Raw genomic sequence first — 22,774 nt, forward strand, 5'->3', positions numbered from 1 at the left:
TGCACCAACCCTTCCGTGGCGCTGGGGCCGCGACGTGGGCAATTCGCATCCTTCCCCCGCCCAGGGAAGTACCGGGGGCTGCTGGGGGGTTATTAATGAACATCACAAACATCATGCCACGCATCCTGCCCCCTCCCCGACATCAGTGTGGTTACAGAGTGAAGACGAAGTCCTGGTACGAGGAGGACTTTGGGACACTTGTTGGATGGTGTGCGGGGTCCAGCTGGGGACCAGGGCACAGCCTCGCCCCCGTGGCCAAACCTGAGCCTTTTCCTCCCCAAAGCCTCTGTGGCCCCAGGAAGGAAAGGACTGACTCCAAGCTGAGCATGCACTTAGGAGCAAAGCAAGCAGGGAGGACTGTGCCCAAGCATGGGACAGGACAAAATAAATCCCCTCCTGCTTCAGTTTATGAACGAGGGCAAGCATCATCAGCACTTCCCTGCCGGGCCACAGCTGGGCACAGGAGGTGCCAGCTCCTGGTGCCCCGTCCCTGTGTGGTGACAGAGGCTTCACCCCCAGGTTGGGAACCAGGAGCTTTTACTCACACTGCAACAGGAGTTTTGGCACCGTGCTTGGCAAAACTGAGGCACTTTTTAGACTCTGAGTGATTTAAGGTCAAAGCAGCCTTTGCCAAAAGCCTCCCACCTGCCCCAGCACCAAGCTGCAGAGAAACAGGGGCCGAGTCCTCTGCTTCCTTCCCACCCGCACACAGGGGACACCGGGAGCAAAATATTTATATGTAAAAGAAAAACTTTGTGCTTTCCAGTGGTGGAAACCCTTTTCAAATAAAGCACTCGTCTCCTGAGACTTACACCTTCTAATTTAATTTTCTCCTAAATCAAACAGTGTATTAATCCCCGATAGAAAACATGTTCCAGTTGCACAAACAATATTTAAATGGTATAATAGGGACATCTTTTATAAATACTTCTAACAAATCCCAGGGAAAAAAAAATAATAAAAAAAAATAAAAACACACGCACATACAAAAAAACGAGTGTGTGGGCTATAATTAATAGAAATGCCAAGTGCCAGCTAACCAGGAAAACTCCAACATCATAAATCTGTCCCGAGCTTTCTCACACATGCTGATGGATGGGTACTCGGGGCTTAAATATTTAACAATCAATAATTCAAATACCTTTCCTACCCTATTAAATTTGTCACGTTTATAAATAAATGCAACATTTAGCTGAATTTTCTACGAAACGGGTGCATCTCCCGCCCGGTAACAAAATGCACCTTTTTAGAAGGAGAGGGAATCGCTCGCGTTTGTCTGAAGAGCGGAGACATCGGGGGGACCCACAGTGTCCCCATCCTGCTGCCCACTCGGCTGCTCCAGAGCTGGGGGTGCCACCCTGAGACCCCCCCATGTCCCCGTTCAGCACCCCGCTGCTGACACCCCCAGCAGGTTTGTGCCCTCTGCCCACAGCACGCAGACGTTGGGCACTTTTTGGGGTGTTTTGCACCCGTTTCAACCCACTGGGATGGCACAAGGGAAAAGCCAAAACAAGCAAGGGGTAAAAAAAAAAAAAAAAAAAAAAAAAAAAAAGACACCAGGTTATGAAATTTCTGTAGGGTAATAATGAACAATGGGGAAAAAGATTAAGCCCCATATAACAAAATAGTTGGCTGCATCTCCATTCTAATAGGTTTGGATAATGCAATATGCGGGCAGGTATTATGTCATATGAATCACATTTATAGGAACATTTTCCAATTTCTTCGCTGCCTAAGGCAGGGAGTTGCCATTCATTTTTCACAGATTAATATTTCTTTGTCAAAAAAGGCGGGTTATGGACAGCACTCACGAGAGGCTTTATGTCCTGGGCGAGCAGGGTTTGTGCCGGGGCCGGGGCTGCTTCGGTGCCGCAGGTGCTGCGGGCAGAGCGGGTTTGCTCTTGGTTTGTTCATCGACGGCCGTGTGCAGCCCAAAACCAGGCACATCCTCTGTCCTCTGAGAGCCAGGATGGAGAAAAACCCCACCTGAGCGAACGAAAATGTTGGGAAATATCCCAGACAAAGGGGTGGGCCTGGGTTCGACCTCGATCACAGCCCTGGTTTGCTTCTGCCTCTCGGAAGGGAAGAGAGGGACGGGAATCAGCAGACGCTGGTCCGGCGTTGGCAAGTGTGAGGCCATTCACCAGCCAACAACAACAACAACAACAGCAGATCTTGCAGGTCTGCAGCAGCAGCACCCAGCTCCCTGTTTTCAAGGTGTTGAGGAGCAGGGGAGGATTTATTTGGGTGCTGTGGTGTGGGCAGATCGGGGACCTGGTGTAATCAAACCTGCGGTGCTCCCTGCTCTGCTGGGGGCTCCGGTGCAGCTCCCCCCAGCACCATCGGTTTTAAAGAGCACCAGAACTGACCCAAGAGGTCGTGAAACTCCCGGGCCCGAGCGTCTGCAGGGATTTAAGGCACCCACAAAGCTGCATGGAGGCGTGGGGGCGACGAGGGCCCCGGCCCCCCACGCTGTGGGAGCGCGCGGTGCCATTGCATAAATCTCAGTCGCGAATTTATTGCCATAATTTATCAGCTCATGTTGCTGAATGGCCAAGTAGTTAATTTTAAAATGAAGTGGTGCTATTTTCATTAATACCCTTGTGCTAACTACCTATCAAAACACTCGGAGGCAATTAATACCATGTTGCTGAAGGACTGAACCAATAAATATTTCCAGGCTCGGCTTGTCTGCGGCAGATAAAAGACATCAGACGAACCCGCTGCCTCGCTCACGCTCCCGAGCCTCTTCCTTTCCGTATCATTGGGAACTTTTACTTTTAAGGAAGAGATTAAGTAGCCAGATCCGCCACTAATATGAGTTTAAAGGGCCGTTGCTTCGTGACGTGTAAGTAATACCCTCGGGATGTCTTTGCAATAACGATAAGCGTGAGAGAAGTGTGAGCGTTTCTGAACGTTACGCATCATTGACGCAAAAGCAACTGGGCACGGCCCAGATTTGGGGAAGGAAAGGTGAAAAAGCCAAAGGTCGAAACTCGGCGTGATCACGTTGTCACCACGATCCGCCCGAGGTGCCGCTGCGTGGGAGGGGAGAGGCATGGTCAAACGGTGATAAATGAAACCTCACGGGGGGTGTGTGTGTGCATGGGCGTGTGCAATCACACCCGCGTGTATGTGCACAAGTGGGGCAAGCCAGGGTTTGTGCATGTGCTGCCTGTGCCCTGCAATGTGCCTGTGACCTGCAAGCCCCTCAACGCCTCAGTTGCTTCTCCCCTAGGTCAGGGCAATGAAATTTTTCTCTGCCCGAACACCACTCAGTGATTCTCCCACCCAAACTTTGTATTTTTTTATTGTCGGGCTATTGCGTATTCTTCTTGCACTCCGATCCCAGCTAACACTTTTTCATAGCGATAAATAATGAATGGGATTTATTTCCTTAGGTGCTGATGGAGACCTTTTTTTTTCCTGCAGGAAGAAAGAAGGAGAAAGCGAGAAGGAACGAGTGCAAGACCAGCAGCAAGCACGAGGGAGAGGGTGACCAAGGCCCAGCCCTACAGGTGGCTGCTCCCCTTCAGCTTTTGCCCCACGTGGGGCAGGATCTGGCCACCCTCCTGGAGCCCCTCCTGGTTGCCTCTGGGCACCAGCAGCGTTCAGGCTCGTTTCTGCAGCCCCAGGATGAATTTTCTGCCCAAATGCTGGTGCCGTGGCTGGAGCAGTGACCAGGCACGGAGCTGGGGTGAGGCTAAAGGCATGGTGAAGGGCATGGAGGGGGCACCAGAGGACAGTGACATTAGATCTGTGCACGGCCCAAACCTCCCATCCTGTCCTGGAAGCCCAAAATGAAATGGGGGGGGTGGGGTGTAAGAAAAGAAATACCAGTGCTTTGTGAGCTTCGAGTAACTACTTATTGGAAAGCACTAATTGTCCCCAAAAGAAAAAGGAAGAGCTGTTTCCCAGCTGGTGCTGCCCAGGGAAGGGTGTGCGCCCAAGGGTCCCAACCTCGTGTCCCCACAGGGCCGCCAGCACAGCTGCCCCAGCCTTGTGCCAGTTTTCATGCAGAAAGCAGGCAGAATTGCTGAAACACAAAAAAATTGCCATCTGCAAATCTTAACTTCAGCGTGTTTCTTTTAGGAAAATGGCATCACATGAGGAAAAACTTCAAAGTGCAGTGAGGAAAGCTTCACTTTCTGCCCCGTGCCCCAGAAGCCCCACGGGGAGGTGCAGGACAGCACAGCCTGGGCTGGCTGTGAGGTCTCCACCATCAGCAGCGGCTGAAATGCAGCCGGCACTGCGGTGCTTGGCCAACGTGGTGGCATTTTTAGCACTTAGCTACCTTTAAAGATACATCGTGGCACTTGCAGAATTAATTAATCTCGGTTAATTTTTACTAGATGTGCTTTGTGAGCGATTTAACCTGCAGAGGTTTGCTGAGATGCAGCTGGTTACCACGGCAGGAGCGATTTTGTGCAGAGGGGACACCGACAGCACAGCTGATGCGCCGACTGCGGTTCAATTTAACCAAAATCCCGTGGTTTGGGGACCCTGGGGCAGCGAGGCGGGCGGGCTGGTGCTGGCCCTGTGCATGCACCCGGAGCACTTGGCCTCGCAGCGAGTCCCGCGGTGCCGCGAGCGCGCAGATACCCTGTGCAAGTAAAAAACAACACGGCCCGTTAGCATTAGCAATTTTTTATTTTCCTTTTTTGTTGCATAGGAAATGCAGTACTTGCTTCCAGTAATTGTATTGTAATGTGAGAAGGTGGTAGCACTAATGGTTGAATACAAGAGTTAAACTAATCCACACCAGCTCAAAAAACCTGCGGAGACTTAGTTGAATAAGAATGGATGCCCACAGTGATTCTCAACCAATTACAATTTTTTTTCACAGAACACAGTAAAACTAAAATGGTAACTATGAGAGTCAATACAAGTATACTAGAGGCACGAGGGGCCTGACTCATAAAAAAAAATGAACACGACATGGTATTAACACGGGTGTCAAGTGAATTTGCAGCAGATCTTTCACGCGGCCAGTGGAAATTTTAGTGCCCCGGGTTTAAAAGCAACACCGAGGGACTTGGCTGGACCAGTCTCGGAAAGCGGGCCAGGGCTAGGTCAAAGCTCAACTGCGCGGAGAAACCGCTGAGCCATCCAAAGCGGGGCTTTCTCCTTGATTGTGTCTCCAAAGCAAGGAATTTTGCAGCCCTTTCCCCCAAGGGACGCCCGCAGCGAGAGCAAGCAGCGGCCAAGGCAGAGATGCCAAGCCGGGGACTCTCTTCCTACCATGCTCCGTCTAGAAACTCATCTTTTTTTTTTTTTTTTCCCTCATATTAATTTGTGGATGCAGATAAAAGGGGGGGATTTCACTGAACACAATTGTTTTTGTTCATGCTCGAGCATAGAAGATTAACTAAGTGGAAAATAGTCTTCCCTAAAAAAAAAAAGAAGCGTACAAAGTACAAAAGTTCACATTGTATACAAGTGTTCTCCTTTACGAAGGTTTTCTCTAGAGCTCAGAGGTAGCAATCTAGCGCGTTTTTCTGGTACAGACAGCATCTCTTTTTTGGAATCGAGCAGCGTGTACCTCAACGTGACAAAACCTCGCAAGGGCCGGAGCGCGGCTCGGGGTGGTCCCGTCCGCTGCCTCCCCCTTTTCTCTCGCATGCCTGCGCGTTCGAGGTGTCGGAGCATGGGCCTGCGCTTCCTCCCCTCCTGCCTCCGCGGCCCCTTGGCCCATCGATTTTTGTTCTCCTTCGGAGTTCGGGGAGGTGGGGAGGGGAAGAGGAGGGAGAGGAGAGCGAGCAGGCGCGCGTGCTGGGGAAAGAAGGACCGGCCAGAGCGTGTCCTCGGACAGAAAGCGATCCGAAATTTGGAGGAGAAAAGCCCACCAGAGTCCCGTGTTAATAGCAAATGAGCTTTTATGAATCGGGCCCAAAGTTTGTACAGAGTTTGTCTGAAGAAAAATATTGCAACTGTGCATGAAACTAAACAACCACATGAGTTTTTTTTTTTCTTTTTTTCTTTTTTTTTTTTTTTTTTTTTATGGGTTTTTTCTTCTATATGAGGAAGTCTGGTGTGAAGAAGGGTCAAGCATGGGTACCTGGTTAACCGCTGCCCATTAAGAAATCTCTCGCAAGACGAGCTCAATCTCGTTTATGGGTTTAAAGGACTGTCCCTTAAAATTTGAACTTTATGGTATGTTCTTCAGAGCAAGCTCTTTGAATTCTTAGGGTAGCTTTTTGAGACGAAAATCTTACCAGGCACAGATTTCTGGTCTCAAACACCATGTCCTGCCCTCTAGGAAAAAAAAAAAAAAAAAAAAAAAAAAAAGGAAAAAAAAAAAAGGAAAAAAAAAAGAAAAAAAAGAAAAAAAACCCAAAACACAAGTAATACTGAATTTAAGTAAATGTATACCTCCAAAATACTGAAAACACCCCAAATCAAGAAAAGACAGAATTTGCGTTCTCAGTGAAATATCTTTAAACCTATCTGACAAGAACCAAGTCAGAAAAAAAGACTAACATAACTTTGAGTAATATTCATACAGCTACTAAGCATTATGGAATAGCATGCATTAATATTGTACGGTTATTTTACATCACCTATATCAGAAGGTTCTGACAGACAGCGAAGGCTACCGGTGTAGAAAAATCTTACTTCAGAAGAGCAATATAATACAGATTTCACAGGCACTACATTTTAATATATCAGGTATTATGCTGGTTTTCTTATAACTCTTTCTGTCCTAAAGCTGGCATTATAACAATGACCAAAAAGGCAAGGATTGAAGTAAACGGAAAGTAGATACCAAAGTTGATATATTCTTTTCTTTTTTTTTTTTTTTTTTCAGATAGATTAGTGCATAGTTTTCATGCAGATAAACACTGCTATGCATTTACATTGTTGGAAAGCAGAGTGAATTGAGCCCAAGTTGTCACATTTTTGTAAATCATTTTGCCAGCCTGTAATAGCACCATGTAATGGATTTGCATTAAACATTAAATTGATTTCAGAATTGGTGACACAGTATTCACTACAGTTAAGTGCTATGGAATAGCTTCAATGTTACCTGCTATATATCAAAGCAATTTTCATCCCACTGCTTTTTTATTGGAAAAAATAAAAGGAAAATGTACTCGATACTAATTAGACTATTGCGCAGCCTTGGACTTGATGATGGCATAGCTGGGTTTACTGTCAAACAGTAATACATGCATTGACTTCAAGACAAAATTGGCATTGTAAGCTTGATTTAATGAAAATCCTGCCTAGCAGGCAGTGTTAACTTCACAAGACCTGCCTCCAACAGACCTCATGAGGTTTATTTTGTTATTTATTTATTGTTTAGGTGCCATTGAAGCTCTCCTTACATTGTCATGCCGGTTATGGTTTTAATTTTGTTCGATGGAGGCCTTCTACCAAAAAAAAAAAAAAAAAAAAAAAAAAGATATTTCCAGAGACACAATGCAAAGTACAATATTAACTGACATTCTTAAAAAAAAATTCACCACAAGGAAAAAAAAACTGTTTTAGGCTATGTATCTGGGTTTTTTGTATTTTTGTACAGTAAATATTTTATAACACTGTTACTACAAAGCTGCAAATATACGGAACAAAGAGAAATAGAGAAAGAAAAAAAAAATGTTAGAGGGATTTTGCATATTCCTGTGGGCTGACTGAATACTGTGGAGTTGAGAAAACTTGGTGTTTCTGTTCCCCTTCGGCCTTAAGGGGGAGGGGGAATAAACAGCAGAGACAAAGTGTACCATGGCTGCCTAACTTTAAGCCCGTAAGTTTTTATTATAAAGGAAGAGGAATAAATAATGGCATTGCTGGGGTGTGCGGCATGATAAAAGCAAGTGCCCTAGTTCAAAAAGAGGAAAAAGAAAGGAATTAACTGGCAAAGTCAATTCGCGCTAAGCACTTTTCCTAGGCCTTTCAATTTGGATGGGTGGGTGGGTGACTGCAGGTCAGAGAATTTGTGCGTCTGACAACTTCTGGAGAGAAGGAGACGGGGAGGGGAGAAAAAAGTTGTTCGCGTGATGAAAAAAAAAAAAAAACAAAAACATAACTGCTAGAGCAACCTGGAGGGAAGAGGGCCCGAAACCTGCTGCTGCTGAGCCAGGGCCGGGGCGCGGGCACGGCGCTGCCCTGCCAGGCCTCCGCTCCTCGCCCTGCTGCCGCGGCGGCTGCGTGGCAGCAAGGTGAACAAAAAACGGGATTTAGTGTGTAATGCTTTACAACCCCTGTTGGTGAACACCCTCGACCGCCTACCTAATGTTTTAAAGCCTTTAAAACATTTTTTTTTTTCTCGCAATTCTGCTCAGAATTCCCTAACTTTAGCGTCATCAAACTTAATATGACAAAATACCTTCAAAAATACAGCATACCTGTAATGTCCATTTACAATGGTTCTTCAGTAGCCTATACTTCTCAAGCATAGGAATATGCTATACCATTGAGAGAAGAAAAATAACTGTATTTAAATACATACAAAAAGGAAACAGGAAAGTTTTTAACTTAAATCCAGTTCCCAAAGGAAAAAAAAAAAAAAAAAAAGCAATTCTATGAACGCTGCCTTTATAACGAACAATCAGAAATTCCACTAAGCTAATTTGACAGAAATTTTTCCTCATTTAAACAACATTACAAAAGTCCTGCATTATAAAATAGGGTAGAATAAATCAGTGTAATCAATAAAACTATACAACATACAAATTACATATCTTCTGAGTGGGCAGTTTAATTCTCTCTCTTTGCAGCCATGACTACAACATGCTCACTAAAAACAACTAACTGCCCAAACTATTGCTTAGTTTGTTTTGTTTAAAAAAGGGTGCAATTTTATTGTATATACAACCAATTTACTGGTAATACCTTGTCTCATAGCAAGGTTCTGACAAAATGTTTGTCTAGGCTTTTTTCCCTTCACTGTGAAGCACTGAAAGCTGCTATTTTTTTTAGTGCACATATGTCTTAATAAAGTAATGCCCAGCTAAGTGCTATAGGGAAGGCAAAGGATGCTGGCTAGAGGATGTGATACCATATACTAACAATCACACAATACAATAGAGCAAAATGACTACTCAACCACTTATCAGACACATATGAAAATCCAAAACATTTTATTTTTTCCTTAAATAGAGAATAACCAGTAAACAATTTTCAGAACTTGGAAGTTTAAAAACGTGCATATAAAAATGGGCATTATATACTTTTATTGAATGTGGATTGATTGCAGTCTGCTAATAAAAATGGGTGTGGGATCTGAAGAAAAAGGAAGTTTTTTTTTTTTTTTAAGGCTTGCTTGTGAAAGGAACAGTTGTAAAACAAAAATTGCTTGAAGCAGGGTTCAGCTTAGTGCTTCACAGTTTGACTGCTTCTCTAAGAAGAGCCCTTCCTGCATGTGCATTCAAAATCACAAAAGTACAAAGACAAACACCTAAAACACACTGCGTCAAGTGCAGCACCAACTTTGGTCAAATAAAAAAAAATTAAAAGAAAAATTAATAATTGCTAAGCTTTTCTACATGATATAAGCAGGTATTGCATATTTTCATATATCTGGGAAAAAAAAAAACAAAAACAAAAACAAAACAAAACAAAAGGAAGACTCCAAATAAAATGTAAAATGCAGCAACATCCAAAAATACTGATAATCTAGCATCTACAGATCTCAGAATAGCACTGCCACTGACCATACAGGACAATAAACACTACTCCTATCTGCGGAACAACTAACATCCTATTTAATTCTAGATGTTGAAACTGACAATGGCTGACATAAAAGTCACATTTACAAAAAGTGTCTCCAAATGCTTGACTAGGGAAAAACCCCTTTCAATATAGGAACATGTGCAACAATTCCACAAATAATCGCTATCCAGGGCAAGGCACATTGATATGGAATTTTTTTTTTGTTTCGTGCAAATTAAGAAAACAAAACAAAACATTGTTTCAGGGAAAAGATGAGGAGCAAAGTGTCTTCCCAAGAATTTCAGTTACTTGATTGTATAGGACAGTAGTAGAAACCCTTCTGAAGGGTCGAACAAACATAGTTTAAAGGCAAGTGCCTGGAATAGGGATTACAATATTGTGTCTTAATGCACTCTACTTTACCCTACATTAACTATATAAAAATTAGTTACTAACACTAGAACATGCAGAGACTTTCTCTGATTAGCTGGACTTGCCAACCAGAACGTATATATATGTATAGTATAGGAAACCTTCTTAAAGTTGCATGTGAAGCAAAGGGGTGCTCCGCTGTCTGATAGAAAAAATCACTTGCACTCTTTTTTTTTTCTTTTTTTTCCTTTTTTTTGTACATAAGATACAGGACGTTTGGGGTCCAAACTTTTTTTTTTTTTTTTTTTTTTTCTTCTTCAGCAAGTGCCCTTGCTTTGAACTGGCATAAGTTGTAATATCAGCATTTGTTTCTGTATTGTTTTCTTCGCAGTCCAGAAAATGTACCAGTTCAGGGACACAAAGGTGTTTTAATTTCTGGACCGTTCTATATTATTCCCAAGGTGTTTGAGAACTGATAAACCCTATATTGCCGGAAACACGTAAAATTTGTCAGAATTGGCATAATCCATTATAGTGACTTTTAGCTTATAAAATTAACAGATATTATGATTTAATTTTAGTTATGTGCTTTGATAACAGAAAATGATTAATTAGCATTTAATGTAGTTAACATATTGTGGTAAAAGCACCATTAGATTTGTTTTTTTTTTTTTTTTTAATTTTCCTTCAGTTTTAAAGGGATACAAGTTCAACAATAAAAAACATAAAAAGCAAAAATAGCTCCCCTTTTTCTTGCAAGGCTGTTTTTTACCCCAATAATTTAGAGTCCTGGGGTGGAAGGACTTGGAAAACAAAAATAGAATTTTCAACAATCTCTATCTTACAAAGATATTTAGCTATCCAATGAAATTGCACTTTACTCAATTCAAAATTCGATTGTTTTGATTGATTCCTGTCAGTTTCTGTCAAAACAGACCAACTTCCCCATTTCTGCGTGAATTTTTGTGTAATTGTTGAAAATTGTTGAAAAATGTTTTTTTTAATGTAAGTGCAGCATTTCAAACTTTTTTTTTCTTTTTTTTCTTTTTTTTTTTTTTTAGTGAATAGTAGTAGTTCGATGTTTTAAATCGCTCTGCAATCGAGTGGAAAAAAATTGTTGACAATGCTCTTATGGTTCATGTTACGTATCTAAGTGCCGACTGTAAAAAAAAAAAAAAAAAGAACAACAAAAAAACCTGCATTTTTTTTTTCCGATATGTTACAGAAAAACATGCTCTATGTCTGTCCGGTAAGTTATATATTGCAGAATTCAGCTACTACAAAAGTTATAGTTTAAGTGTGTTTCATGATTTCTCAAGAAGTCTCACACCTGTATGGGAAAAAATCGATGAGGATACTGTAAAACAGTTAGGCTCCATATGGAAAGTGTGTTACAAGAGCGAGTTGGTAAGCAGCAGCAGAGGCTAGTTCTACTCAGTGTCACCTAACGCTTACACTACCAATGAAACACTTCAAAAGTTATGAAGCCCAACCATTTCCAGCACCATAGGAGAAATTACAACAGTCCTAAAGTTGTCTAAAAAAAAAAAAAAATCTCGAAAAAGTTACGGCCTTTGCCATTCAACCATAACGTTTGCCATTTCCATGTACGAGTTTGCTGTCGGTGTCTGCTCGCCTCCCCTTCCGCCGATGTGAAGTCGCTGCGCTGCGTTGCTGCTGCTTCGTGTTACAGAGGTGGGAAGGGGTCAGGTGGTCTGTCCGGTGGGTGGTGGGAAGCGGAGACTTTTATCCCAGGTACCAGGACTGCAAGAGAGAAGAGGAGACTTCGTCAGCCCGGCCGCTCGCTTTCGCTGCCGCGGGAAGGGCTCCGAGCGCCGCGGCGATCCTCGGCCGCCAAGAGGGGGGCTAATTGAGGCTGTGACGAATCGACCTAATTACAAAGCTTAATTAAAAATACTGTACAAATCAATATATTTTTTTTTCAGCGACAGTCGCTGGACATAGCTACAGACGAACACGGGGGTCATGTCATGTTACAAGTTATCAATCTTTTTAATAGATTATGGCTTGAAGATCCCTCTAGCTCACTTTTGTCTAATCCCCTGAAAAGGCGATACACATTCGCGTCTCGGTGCCATTTATCACCCTGCAGTCGGGGTTTTCTTGGGTATTTAGGCATGTGCCAGCATAAGCATCTGTTGCTTTATACTGCCCTGCTTCAACTGTCTCACTGGAACAGATGCACAGAAATTCAACAACAGGGCTGTTTTCTTAGGAGAAAGTGGATCGCTAGAGAAAAGCGAGGATAAAGCAAATCTGGGGGAAAGTGGATCAGCGAAAATGTCCCGTATCTCTGGGCATACTTGTGTTTCAAAACAAAATGCAAACCTCAACTAATAGCTTTTCTTTGGGGGGAAAAAAAAAAGATTTTTTTTTTTCCCTTTCCAAAGGGAGGAAATTGCCTGGGATTTTAGCTCTGCGGAGCACACAACAATACCGTCCTTAACCCAAAGGCGCAGATGCTGGGGCACAGAAAGCAGCTCCACTCTCCGGCAGGACAACACGTGGGGCTGAGGGGCTGGGACGGTGCCGGGGAGACCCCGAAGGGCCGTGCCAACCTGAACCCCAGATGAATGAGGGCAGTGTAAGGCCCAGGGACCGTGCGCAGGGGCAGCGACACGTCGCGGTGGGAGCACACCAGCGAGCAGCAGCGGTTTAGCCCAAAGTAAAACAAAACGAGCAGAAAAGGCCCAGGTATTAGAGGACTGCTGCTGACACCCCGCGTTTTCAGCCTGGGCCCTGTAATGTATGAGGTGCATACGTGTGCAGGTATAAACTGACGACAAGTTTTACCAACTTTTTCCTCTATTCCTTTTCAGCATCTGACTTGATTGATAGTACAATCAACCCGGGGAGGATTTATGAACATTTACAGAAAACTCTGAGGCAAGTTTTGTGTGGGACTTCAAGATTATGTGGTCTTGCCATGGAGGTAGGAACCGGTAAAATAAATAGCACGATCGCAGGAGTTGTCCCGCTTCCAGTACACCTCATTAACGAACTCTTCCTTCGCTCGCCCTCCTGAATACAAACACGCCAGTCCCATATCGGCTCCATCTATTGCCTACAGATTTTCTATTTAGACTTAAGCGGGCTGTAATTAAGCGAAATAGCTCTCATATGTAAAGTTCATAAACAGAGAGGAGTTCCTGCAGGATTCGCGAGGCGGTGCCAAGTCCCGGCCCCCTGGTTGTGCGGGGGAGCGGCGCGGGGGCCCTGGGCCCTCCCGGGCCTGGCGGGAGCATCTCCGGCGGCCTTGGGCCGGGCCTGCAGCCGTGGAGAGGCCGCAGCGAGGAGCAAAGGGGTTAAAAATTCAGCGCCGATCGTTTCAAATCTATATCGCAGATGTCCAATTGGCTCCCGTCGCCGCCGGCCCGGCCACATGGCTCGGCAGCCGGGTGACGGCAGCGGGAGCTGCCCTGGCCTCGCAAGGCCCCTCTGACTTCGCAGCAGATTGCTCAAAAAAAAAAAAATAAAAAAAATAATAATAGAGGAGGACGGGAAGGGAGCTGCCGCGCTGTGGAGGCCGGCTGTTCCCCGCTGGTTCTGAGGGCGGATGAAGGCTGCCTTCCCGCTGCCGGCCCCCGTTTCGGGGATGCCCTGGGCCTGTCCGTCCGTCTGTCCGTGTGCCCGTCCGTCCATCCGTCCATCCGCCCCGTCCGTCCCGCGCGGCCGCGCTCCCCCACGGCCCGGCGCTCCTTCACGCGTCTTGCTATTCAGCCTGCGCCTCGCAGACAAGGTTACCCCAGAGCGGCTCTGTAATCCTTCACTGAAATAGGCTTTATTGATTGCTCTGGTCTATTGTTCCCTTTTCAAGTCCCCCAAGTTCAAGTTCATCCCGGTGTTACATCATGTCTCGTTGCTACGAGCAACCAGACAGCCCCAGACGTGACTGTCATTAGCAAGAGCCGCGCTGCGCCCTCCCACCGCCCGCCAGCCGCTCTGACGTAGCAGCCCGCTGCAAACACATTGAAGTATTTATTCTGCCTAATTTATGACCTACACAGCGAGAGAGACCCCCACTCCAAAAACCAACACTGTTGTGTATTTAATTAATCTGTCTTTCTCTGGCACTTGGGAAAGTTAGACAAAGGTCTAATTATTGTGTTTCGCTCCCCACACTTTTCTTTTTGGGGTGACTATTTGCATGGGAAAAGAAGTGGCGAGGCTCCGCGCGAGTCCCCTCCCTCCAAAACACCTTTTTTTTCTCCCCTGCCCTATTGACATTTCATGAAATACTTTAGCTGCTTAAGGGAATTAGAAAAAAAAATCTGATGTGAATGTAACTCCTTCTGAGTTGGTATTCAGTAACACAAATCAACTCATGACATGTTTAAATTTAAATGCTAACCACACACTCTGAGAGTTACTTTAAAGGTTAGTTTTTAATCAATAGAAGTTGCTGACTCTGGAGTTTTTCGCTGCGCAGTGCAGCTCTGGGGCCTTTGTCTAGCGTTAGGCTTTCAAACTTTTTTTTTCTTGAGATGATTTTAGCAATGATTTGCAGACACAGAGTGCTATTGTGCTCTTGACTAGCAACATGTCAATAAAGGAGTAGAGTTACCATGCACCAGGGTGTCAATATGACTCCTGCAGACACTGCTCGGCCTTAATACCGATGCAAAACTTAATTAACCCTTACGGGATCAAACCCAAACTGCACGGGTATTTTTTAAACTCCTGTGCAGGGGCTCCGGACTGACTTTACTGAAAAGCTGCTTTTAAAGGAGCCAAACTCCAAGTACCTCGCAAACAGCTGCACCGCGCGCTGGCTGTTCCTGCAGCCCGGCTTTGATGAAATGTTTTATGGGCTGAGGCAGCAGAACAGCAAGACAGAGAGTGCATTTACTCATCAGATCCCACCAGCACTGCTCTCAGGATACCGTTTTAATTTAGAGCGTCTTACAGCTGAAATGCACACACAGAATGATCCTCCTTTTCTACTAATCATTCTAATATTAAGATCTCATATCCCCCTCAAGCCTCCTATACATGTCTAAGTCTTCCCGGATTATGTCTGAAGAGCTCCATTGTCCTTCTGAAGCACCTGTGAAACTTTCCTGCAAGGGGAGAGGAGACCTCAGCGCCTCGAATGAACACGTCCGGGAAGCATATTAAGTGTCGGAGCTCTGATAGTTGTGATCTGCCTGGTGTTTTGCACGGTTAGGGGGCTCGGGGCAGGGGGGGAGAAGCCCAGGTCCATACCTTGGGACTGCTGACTTATTTTTTGCTTTCTTTCAGGGTGCTGCACAACTTGGTGTGAGCGGGGCTCTCCTGTCGAGCCCCCTCATGCATTTTATCCCTTCACGTCCTGTAATCTATCCGACTACACCCAGCCGGAGAACAGCGTATTGCCTTTCTTAATTTAAAATCTCCATTTAAATCATGTGCATTATCACAATACAGTCAGGATGATATGATCTCCTTGCGTTTTCATAAAAGAGCCAGTATTTTATTTCCTCTCTATTTACTTTGCAGTACTATTGTACCAGCAAGTTTAGAGCTAAATGAATCCAATGGAGCTAAAGGTCCTACTCAGTGCAATTACTGCCGCACCGCTGTCAGTGCCACCACAGGTCTGTATTGTCCTGCGGAGCATCCTGCTGTCCTTCCCCGGCGCTCAAGGTGAAACATCAGAAAGAATTCTGCAGTCCGGCACGAGATCTTCGCTTCCCTTTCTCCAGTCAAATGAAGAAGTAATCTCATCAGGTCGAAAAGTGCTGACTAAGGATTTAATAAAGTGCCTGCAGATGTGTGTCATCTCTAAGGTATTCAACTCATGTAATGCAAAACAGTTCCACACCGAATGTGCTTATAAAATTCCATTTAACCATTGCAGAGCTCTATTTTACTGTTCTCGGAGGAGTATTATCACACTTTTTTTTTTTTTCTAATTTACAGCACCATGAAAGTTGAAACTCTATACTGCCAGTATCTGAGAATCCTCACAGTAGTAAGGTTTTATGAACCATAAACAATATCTACTTGACTGAATCCTAAACAGGAAGTCTGAAATGGCAATTATGTGTCTTTGATAGCGGGAGTCTATTTGTTTCTTATGCTGTTCTGAAGATAGCACAGACACACAAAAATCCTTCAGCAACTTCTGACAATCGGGTCCTTTGTATTGGAAGAACAGCGAGGAAGCGCTCCGCGATTCACGATGTTTAAAAGGAGAAAAGCTGAAAGTGCCTCATTGACTTCGGTAGCAGTTTCTGCCTGCGTCAGGAACGCAGAAACCGGCCCATTGTTTATAAAAACCTTCTTAAAACAGCCTTCCTGTGCGACATGTTTTATCCCCGGCTCCCTAGCCTAGCCGTGAACACGGCTCATGCGTTTCCAAACAGAAAGACAATCAAACGAAAACTTGTTAAATTTACTTCTACCTGCACATCCCCTGCGCTAACAATGAGGCCTTTCAGCTTGCGCAAAAAAGTGAAGGTTGTAAAGCAGCCCTATCTGTTTTTCAAATTAAGAAGTTAAACAAAAGTCCTCAAGGGCAAAGTTTAACGCTGCGGAAGGAGGTTGTTAATGTGGAATCCAGAACTGGGTGTGACAGTTGGCTTATTTCTCCGGGCGATGTGGGTTATTTAAGGACATTCACACATTTGAAACTCTGACAAACTCCACACACAGGAGATTTTTCTTCACCTCATCCACTTAGGGCTAAGACCTGCTCCGCGCCGGCCATTTTCTTTACGATTCGGCCTGGTTGGGCCGTGTTGGTGCGCGGTGCCGGCAGAGCGCCGGCAGCTGTCGGGACTTCAAACGTGTCTGCCGCTGCACCGCGGCCGTTGCTGCCCCTGGCACGGCTGCAGCAAGTTATCACTGCTCCGTCCTGGGCGGGGAAATCCACCTTTGATAAGGGCTTGAATTAAAAAAACCATCAACCTTGCAGCTTTAGAGCTTGCCGGCAAAGAGGCTGTTTGAGCAGCAGAGCTGAACCTGAACCACGACCGCCGGGCACCTGCAAGGATTCATCACGGCGCATCAGTTCATTTGTTTTGTTTGGGGATGACATTTCGGTCATTGCAAGAACTTCAAGGCAATCAGAAACATTAACCCTGGGATGGCGCATCGGGGTAACGAGTCCTTCTGGTTTTAAAGATAAAGTGAGAATGTAAACAGCTAGGTAGCAAGCTGGTCTGTTAGACATCGCCTTGTGAAAGCTGCCGGCACGGCTCTTCCCTATGGCAGGTCATCTGAAAGTAAGAGGCCAGAACTTGGGCTTTGGTATGGTTTCAAAAGGGCTGCCAGGATGAGTGAAGTTTGTGGTAATTCGGCTTCTGGTGCAACTGGAGCGAGAGCTCCTGCCCTTAGAGCAACCACATCCACTTCACCCGTGCCTGCACTCGTCCCACTTTTCTATTGGTTTCTCCAGAGTTTCTCCAGGCATGAAATTTGATCCTACTGTGTAAACCGAAAGGTGAATATTGAAGACAAGGTCACCTTTGTGCCTATGCAAGTTATTTTCTTAGAGCTGGGATTAATTATTTAGTAATTATATTTTCCAAAATGGAATACCAAAAGGGACGTAAGTAGCATGTTGGTCATCCCCAAAGGGACATAAAACAGTGAGTGAATCTTCTGGTTGTCCAAAATCCAAACCCAGGAGAGTCACACGCCCCACTACGAGCATATTTATACTGTCTCGAGGAAGATAAAACCTGTCCCGGGAGGGACACTAGTCTCCAGGCGATGTGTACAGTAGCGCTGCATCCAATAGCTTTTGCGAGAATGCCAATTGTGGCAAACTGCATTAAATTATGTGCAATAATTCTGTAATATGGACTTCTGCCTGCTGACTATTAAAAATGTATAGTAGTCCAAACCACTTCTCTCCTGGGACCAACAAGCTCACTTCAGGCAAGATTTCTGCTTGGGTTCAAACCTCAAGTTGGGAATAGCTCGTGTTTTTAACTAAGTCACCCCAAACCCTCCCAAACCTATGAAAACACACTCATACAGTAACTCCTGCTGTTGTTCCAGACATCTGAATGTTCCAGTAAAGTGTCCCAGCTGGCCCCAGATGTTTCTCAAGTATAAAGCAATGCTCTGAGTGCTGGACCCCCTGCCGCCCGAACCTGAAGCTCAGCGGATTAAAGATTGACTGCGCTATGACATATTCACATTTAGTCTGAATATAATACAGCGAAGACTTATCAATGGCAAATGTTTGAAATGTAATCCAGCAAGCAGAGTAGGCTGGCACTTTGAATATGATGTATAAATAATGTATGGGAACTTAAGATCTAAATTAGATCTACAGGAAGAAAACTTTCCCTTTTCTCTGACTCTAAAAGAAAGTTCTCTCACAATGAGGTCATTTTTATGTCGCTCTTTCGGTTTACAATTGTGCTTTTGGACAGAAGATCTTCATTTTACTTTGGAAACAATTTGTGAGTTAAAGTTTTGCCCCCGCTTTTCTAAACAGTTAAGTGAACGAGCTTGTTTATTAGTAAATTGACTTTGAAGTCTTCAAAATAACTGCTAAACTTCGTCATACTCTGAAAGCTCACTGCAGTAATGCTAAACCGTAACCCTTGCTGTTAAAAAAAAAAAAAAAAAAAAAAAAAAAAAAAAGATAGTTGAGTGAAAGAGCGAGGAAAAAAAAAAAAAGAAGGGGAGAAAGAGAGAGAAACAATCCCATTTCGGTTTTTTGTTAGAGGACGGCATACTACATAGATCAGAGACTTTTCAAAAAATAAAAACCCCCACTGTACACAAAGCACAGGAAAATGTGAGGAAAAAAGGAAAAACCTAAAAGCAGCTTAGAATGTGTTAACTCTGCCATTCTGTCAGCTTAAAGAGTATTTTATGCTTGATCAACAGCTCTCTTTTATTATGCTTTTCTTTCATTCATTCAAGACATCAAAGACCAGAACCACCAGTGTACCTGATCTACCAGAAGAACTTGTAAGGGTGTTCTAAAGAAACGGGGGTATTGGGAGCCAGACACCCCTGCGGACAAGGCAGTTCAAAGAGAATATTTCAACAATGATTACATTTTGTAAATCTTTGTACGAAAGACAGCTTATTTCCTGCTTTTTCATGAAAAATAGATTCTATCCATTAAAGTGAGCCCACAGTATGAAAGTTACTTGAGATCTGAGGTACAGCAAGCGGATTAAGTGGATGGTGAGATGAAATCTTTGAGAGAGACGATGGCTTTCTGTGATATTTGTCGCTGCCATAAGGTTTTCTGACTGGGATAGAAACTTTTTTTTATTTTATTTGGAGTCTCGCTGGTGGCAGCGAAGACGTTTGCAAAAGCAAAATAAACCAAAATGAAACAGAAAGGAAAATCCTAACAAATAAAGGAACTAAGAAAACAAATGGCTGCAAAACCCTTTTGACATGTTTAAAAGAAAAAAAAATATATATTTGCCTTACTCCAAAAATCGCAGGCTAGCCATTTAAATCCCACAGATGACTCCAAAGTGCAGCACACAGAATCAAGCCAGCTGTTTACTTTGCAAAGCCCGTGGTGGTTTCTGCATTGATAAACTATATAACCTCACACACACAGAAGGGATTTTAGCTATGCCAGACCTCATTGCTCTGTCCTGGTCTCTTTATGCGCTGTCACAGAATAAAAATGATCCTAACACAAACCCTGAAATAATATCTTGCTCCAGAAAGGACATCTTTGTAGATATTTCCTGAGCAACTGCCAAAAAGATTTTTTTTTTTTTCACCCATTCATCCTTTCAAAGTTTTGCTACAGACACAGCCAAAATTGTTTGGGAGTCACCAGAAATGACCCAAATATGTCCCACCGGCCAAAAGCAGCTGGGGGGAAGGTGCCCCCGTGCCCAGCGGCCGTGCTGGCTGCGGGCAGAGCCTGAAGGTGGCCGCACCGTCCCCACCTCACCTGGGGCTGCTGGCGGGGCCGCGAGCTGCTCCTCGCCTCCCCTGTCTTGTGCAAGGGGAAGAGGAGATATCAGTGCACGTTTTATCGAAGGAGCAAATAAAGGCCTTAAAAGCTGCCCTGCGGTTTGCATTTGCTATTGTGATTTAAAAGTAAATACGCTGCAAAGGGATTTTAATTTCTGCACTCTTTCTGCCTCACTTTTGAGACTGCCCTGTATTTTATCCTCTAGCAGCACAGTTAAATTTACTCAGAAGTGCCAACAGTTCGACAGTTAAATCTCACTTATTTCTTCCCCTCCGTGAAATAAAGTGCACATCCGGACTGAGATCCGCTTATAACCTCACGCAAGGGGCTCCCACCAGAGCCCTCGGCGCAGGCTGTTACGGCAAACGCGCCTTGCTGCCACTTTCCACCCTTCAGCGAGGAGAAACGAGCCGCTCAGGAGCCTCAGGGAGCCCGTTCCCCAAAACCCTCGCCCGCCGTCCCCCTGTCCCCACGCTGTGGTGGCCGGGGCCCCTTCCTCGCCCGGCGCCTCCGGACGCGGCACAAAGCCTGGAGCCCCCCAGGCCCGCAGCTCCCGGCCCCTCACGGCCGCCCGCTGCCCGGCCCCGCTCCGGCAGCGCGTTCGCAAGTTCAAGTTCAGGTTTAAGCGAAATAAAACGCTCCTCGGGAGTCTATAGCCAGCCCTCATTTACATGTGATCCCTCTGAACTTCGCCTGCGCCAGCGCGCCCTGTTTCCAGGGCCCGCCGAAGGAATGTTTTACAGTTAGAGCCCGCAGTGCTTTCTCAGGCATTTTAGACCCAGAGGCCCAAGTTTCAAGCTGCAGCATTAAAAGTTTCCACAGAGCTACTGCAGAGAGAGGGAGGAAGGAGGGGGGCAGGGAAATGAGGAGAACAATATCGTCTTAATTGTCTCTATATAGCTCCACAGTTAAAGTATTACTTTTTAAAGGGACATAATTTATTCTAGCGGCACGGTGTTATAACAACCAGTACATACTTTCACCGCGGCGTAACCCGCTCCATTCTTCATTGTGCTCTCTGGTTTTGTTGCTTTTGCAGAACTCCTTGTTACCGAGTCCCCCCATACTGTACTTACAGTTTTATTCAATTTAAGCCAGTTCCTGCAGTCCTCAGGCAAGCGAAACTCTCCCGAAGCCTCAGGAGTTTTGCCTGCATCAGGACTGCAAAAATAATCTCCCCACAACCACCATTTCCCCCGAAAATTTCTGTACTTTTATTGCTTTAGACAATCAGGGAAAGTCATCCAAAAAAAATCAACCCCCGGCCTGGGCCTCCCAAGCTCCATTTGCAGCGAGGCAGCCTGAGCGCGCGCACGCACACACACAGACACAGGCACACAGACACAGACACACGGACACACAGACAGACAGACGGACAGACAGACACACTGCCCCCAGCCCCTGCCTGCTGCAGGGAGCTGCCTGCATGGGGTGGCCCGGGAGACAGGGCTGAGCCGCTGCGAAGGCTCTGTTTTTGGGATAGTTTTGGGGCACAAAGGGGAGTTTTGAGCTGTTTTTCTGGCTTGCCCTGCGAGTCCTATTAGAGCAAGAGGAAAGTGCGGGGAGGGGAATTAATAACCCGAGCTGGAGGGAGAGAGAGAGTGCTCCGCACCAGGCTCCGAAATCCTCCCAAAAGCCTTCGGTGCCTGGTCTCTGCCCGGCACCGAATGTCTGTGGGTGAAGCAGACAAATGAGCAGTCACGCCGTGCTGCCGGGAAGGCAAAGGCAGCACGAGCGAGCCGATAAAGGCAGGGAAGGAATAGGGGGGATGCCCGTGCAAGGGGCAGCGAGGCAGTAGGGACGGGGCTGTGCGGACTGACAGACAGCCTGGGGGCTGGGGACACGGGATTTGAGGCAACGGGACGTTGTCTGAGGTGGGCAGTGAAATTGGAGAGACCTCAGGAAGGGAAGAGGGACCAGGATTTCTGCAGGTCCTAGGTGTGCTGGGCAAGGAGACCCAAACCATCCCCAAATTATCATGGTCAGGAATAGGGGTATGAGGGAAAGTCTGGAGTTTTTGCCACATTGACCTTAAAATTAGACACTGAGCTGGAGGAATAACAAATCAATTCAGCAATGAACCCCCCCCACCCCCCCTTCCCAAATCTCCCCTTACATAAAAAGAAAACCGAGAGGGCATTGAGCTGAGCAACAACAACAAAAAAGCCTCCTGAATGCGAGAACTTTTGATGTCTGCATTTCTCCTGATGCTTTGTACCTCGCTAAACTGAACAAACTGCTCCGAGGAAAGTTCAAGGCCGTGCACAATCCTCGGGACCGGGTGTGCAGCGGCGGCGATGCCGGGGCTTCTCACGTTACACAGCGGTGACCCGGTGGCCAGGGACAGGACGTGGTGGCCCAGCAGCCCTGTCCAGCTCCGTGCGAGCCAGCGGGGTGGGGACGACACAGGATCTGGGTGACCGGGGCTCGGAAAGGACGCAGATAACTCCGTTATCTGCCTCCAAGCAAGGGGGGGGGCGTATGAGACGTGGCTGGCGAAAGGGAGTTGGGTCTCGGCCTAGCGGGGAGCGATTTTCACACATACTGCGAGATGCCAGTGAGAGTCCTGGTGGAGTGTAAAGTCATTAAGTGAGATGAAATTAAACAATTTAGTTACTTCTGCTTCATCATATTTCTGCAGTATGGCGGGCAGAATGGATTGCTACTAATGATCAAATTTAGTAGTACTAATTAAACTATCTCAATTTAATTAATACTAACAGAGAAAACAGACAAAATTACTAATGTAAACCTTGAACTTAAAATCAAAAGGTGCCTCTTCGCTTTTATGAGTCACTGAATGTGGGGCTTTTCTCTGAAAATAGACTG

General features: G+C 45.5%; 1 protein-coding gene across 10 annotated transcripts in view; it reads right to left on the minus strand.

Annotated features, from left to right (window-relative positions):
• Window positions 1-6,351: 6,351 nt before the first annotated feature.
• Window positions 6,352-22,774, minus strand: part of NFIA (nuclear factor I A) — a 248,632-nt gene continuing 232,209 nt past the window's right edge. For all 10 annotated transcript variants that reach the window (XM_084291332.1, XM_084291335.1, XM_084291336.1 and 7 more), the window contains one exon: window positions 6,352-11,790. In XM_084291332.1, coding sequence (XP_084147458.1) covers window positions 11,773-11,790 — 18 coding nt within the window. In that variant the 3' untranslated portion in view covers window positions 6,352-11,772. The remainder of the gene's footprint in view (window positions 11,791-22,774) is intronic.

This window comes from Netta rufina (assembly GCF_964035555.1).
Source record: "Netta rufina genome assembly, chromosome: 8".
Classification (NCBI taxonomy): Eukaryota; Metazoa; Chordata; class Aves; order Anseriformes; family Anatidae; genus Netta; species Netta rufina.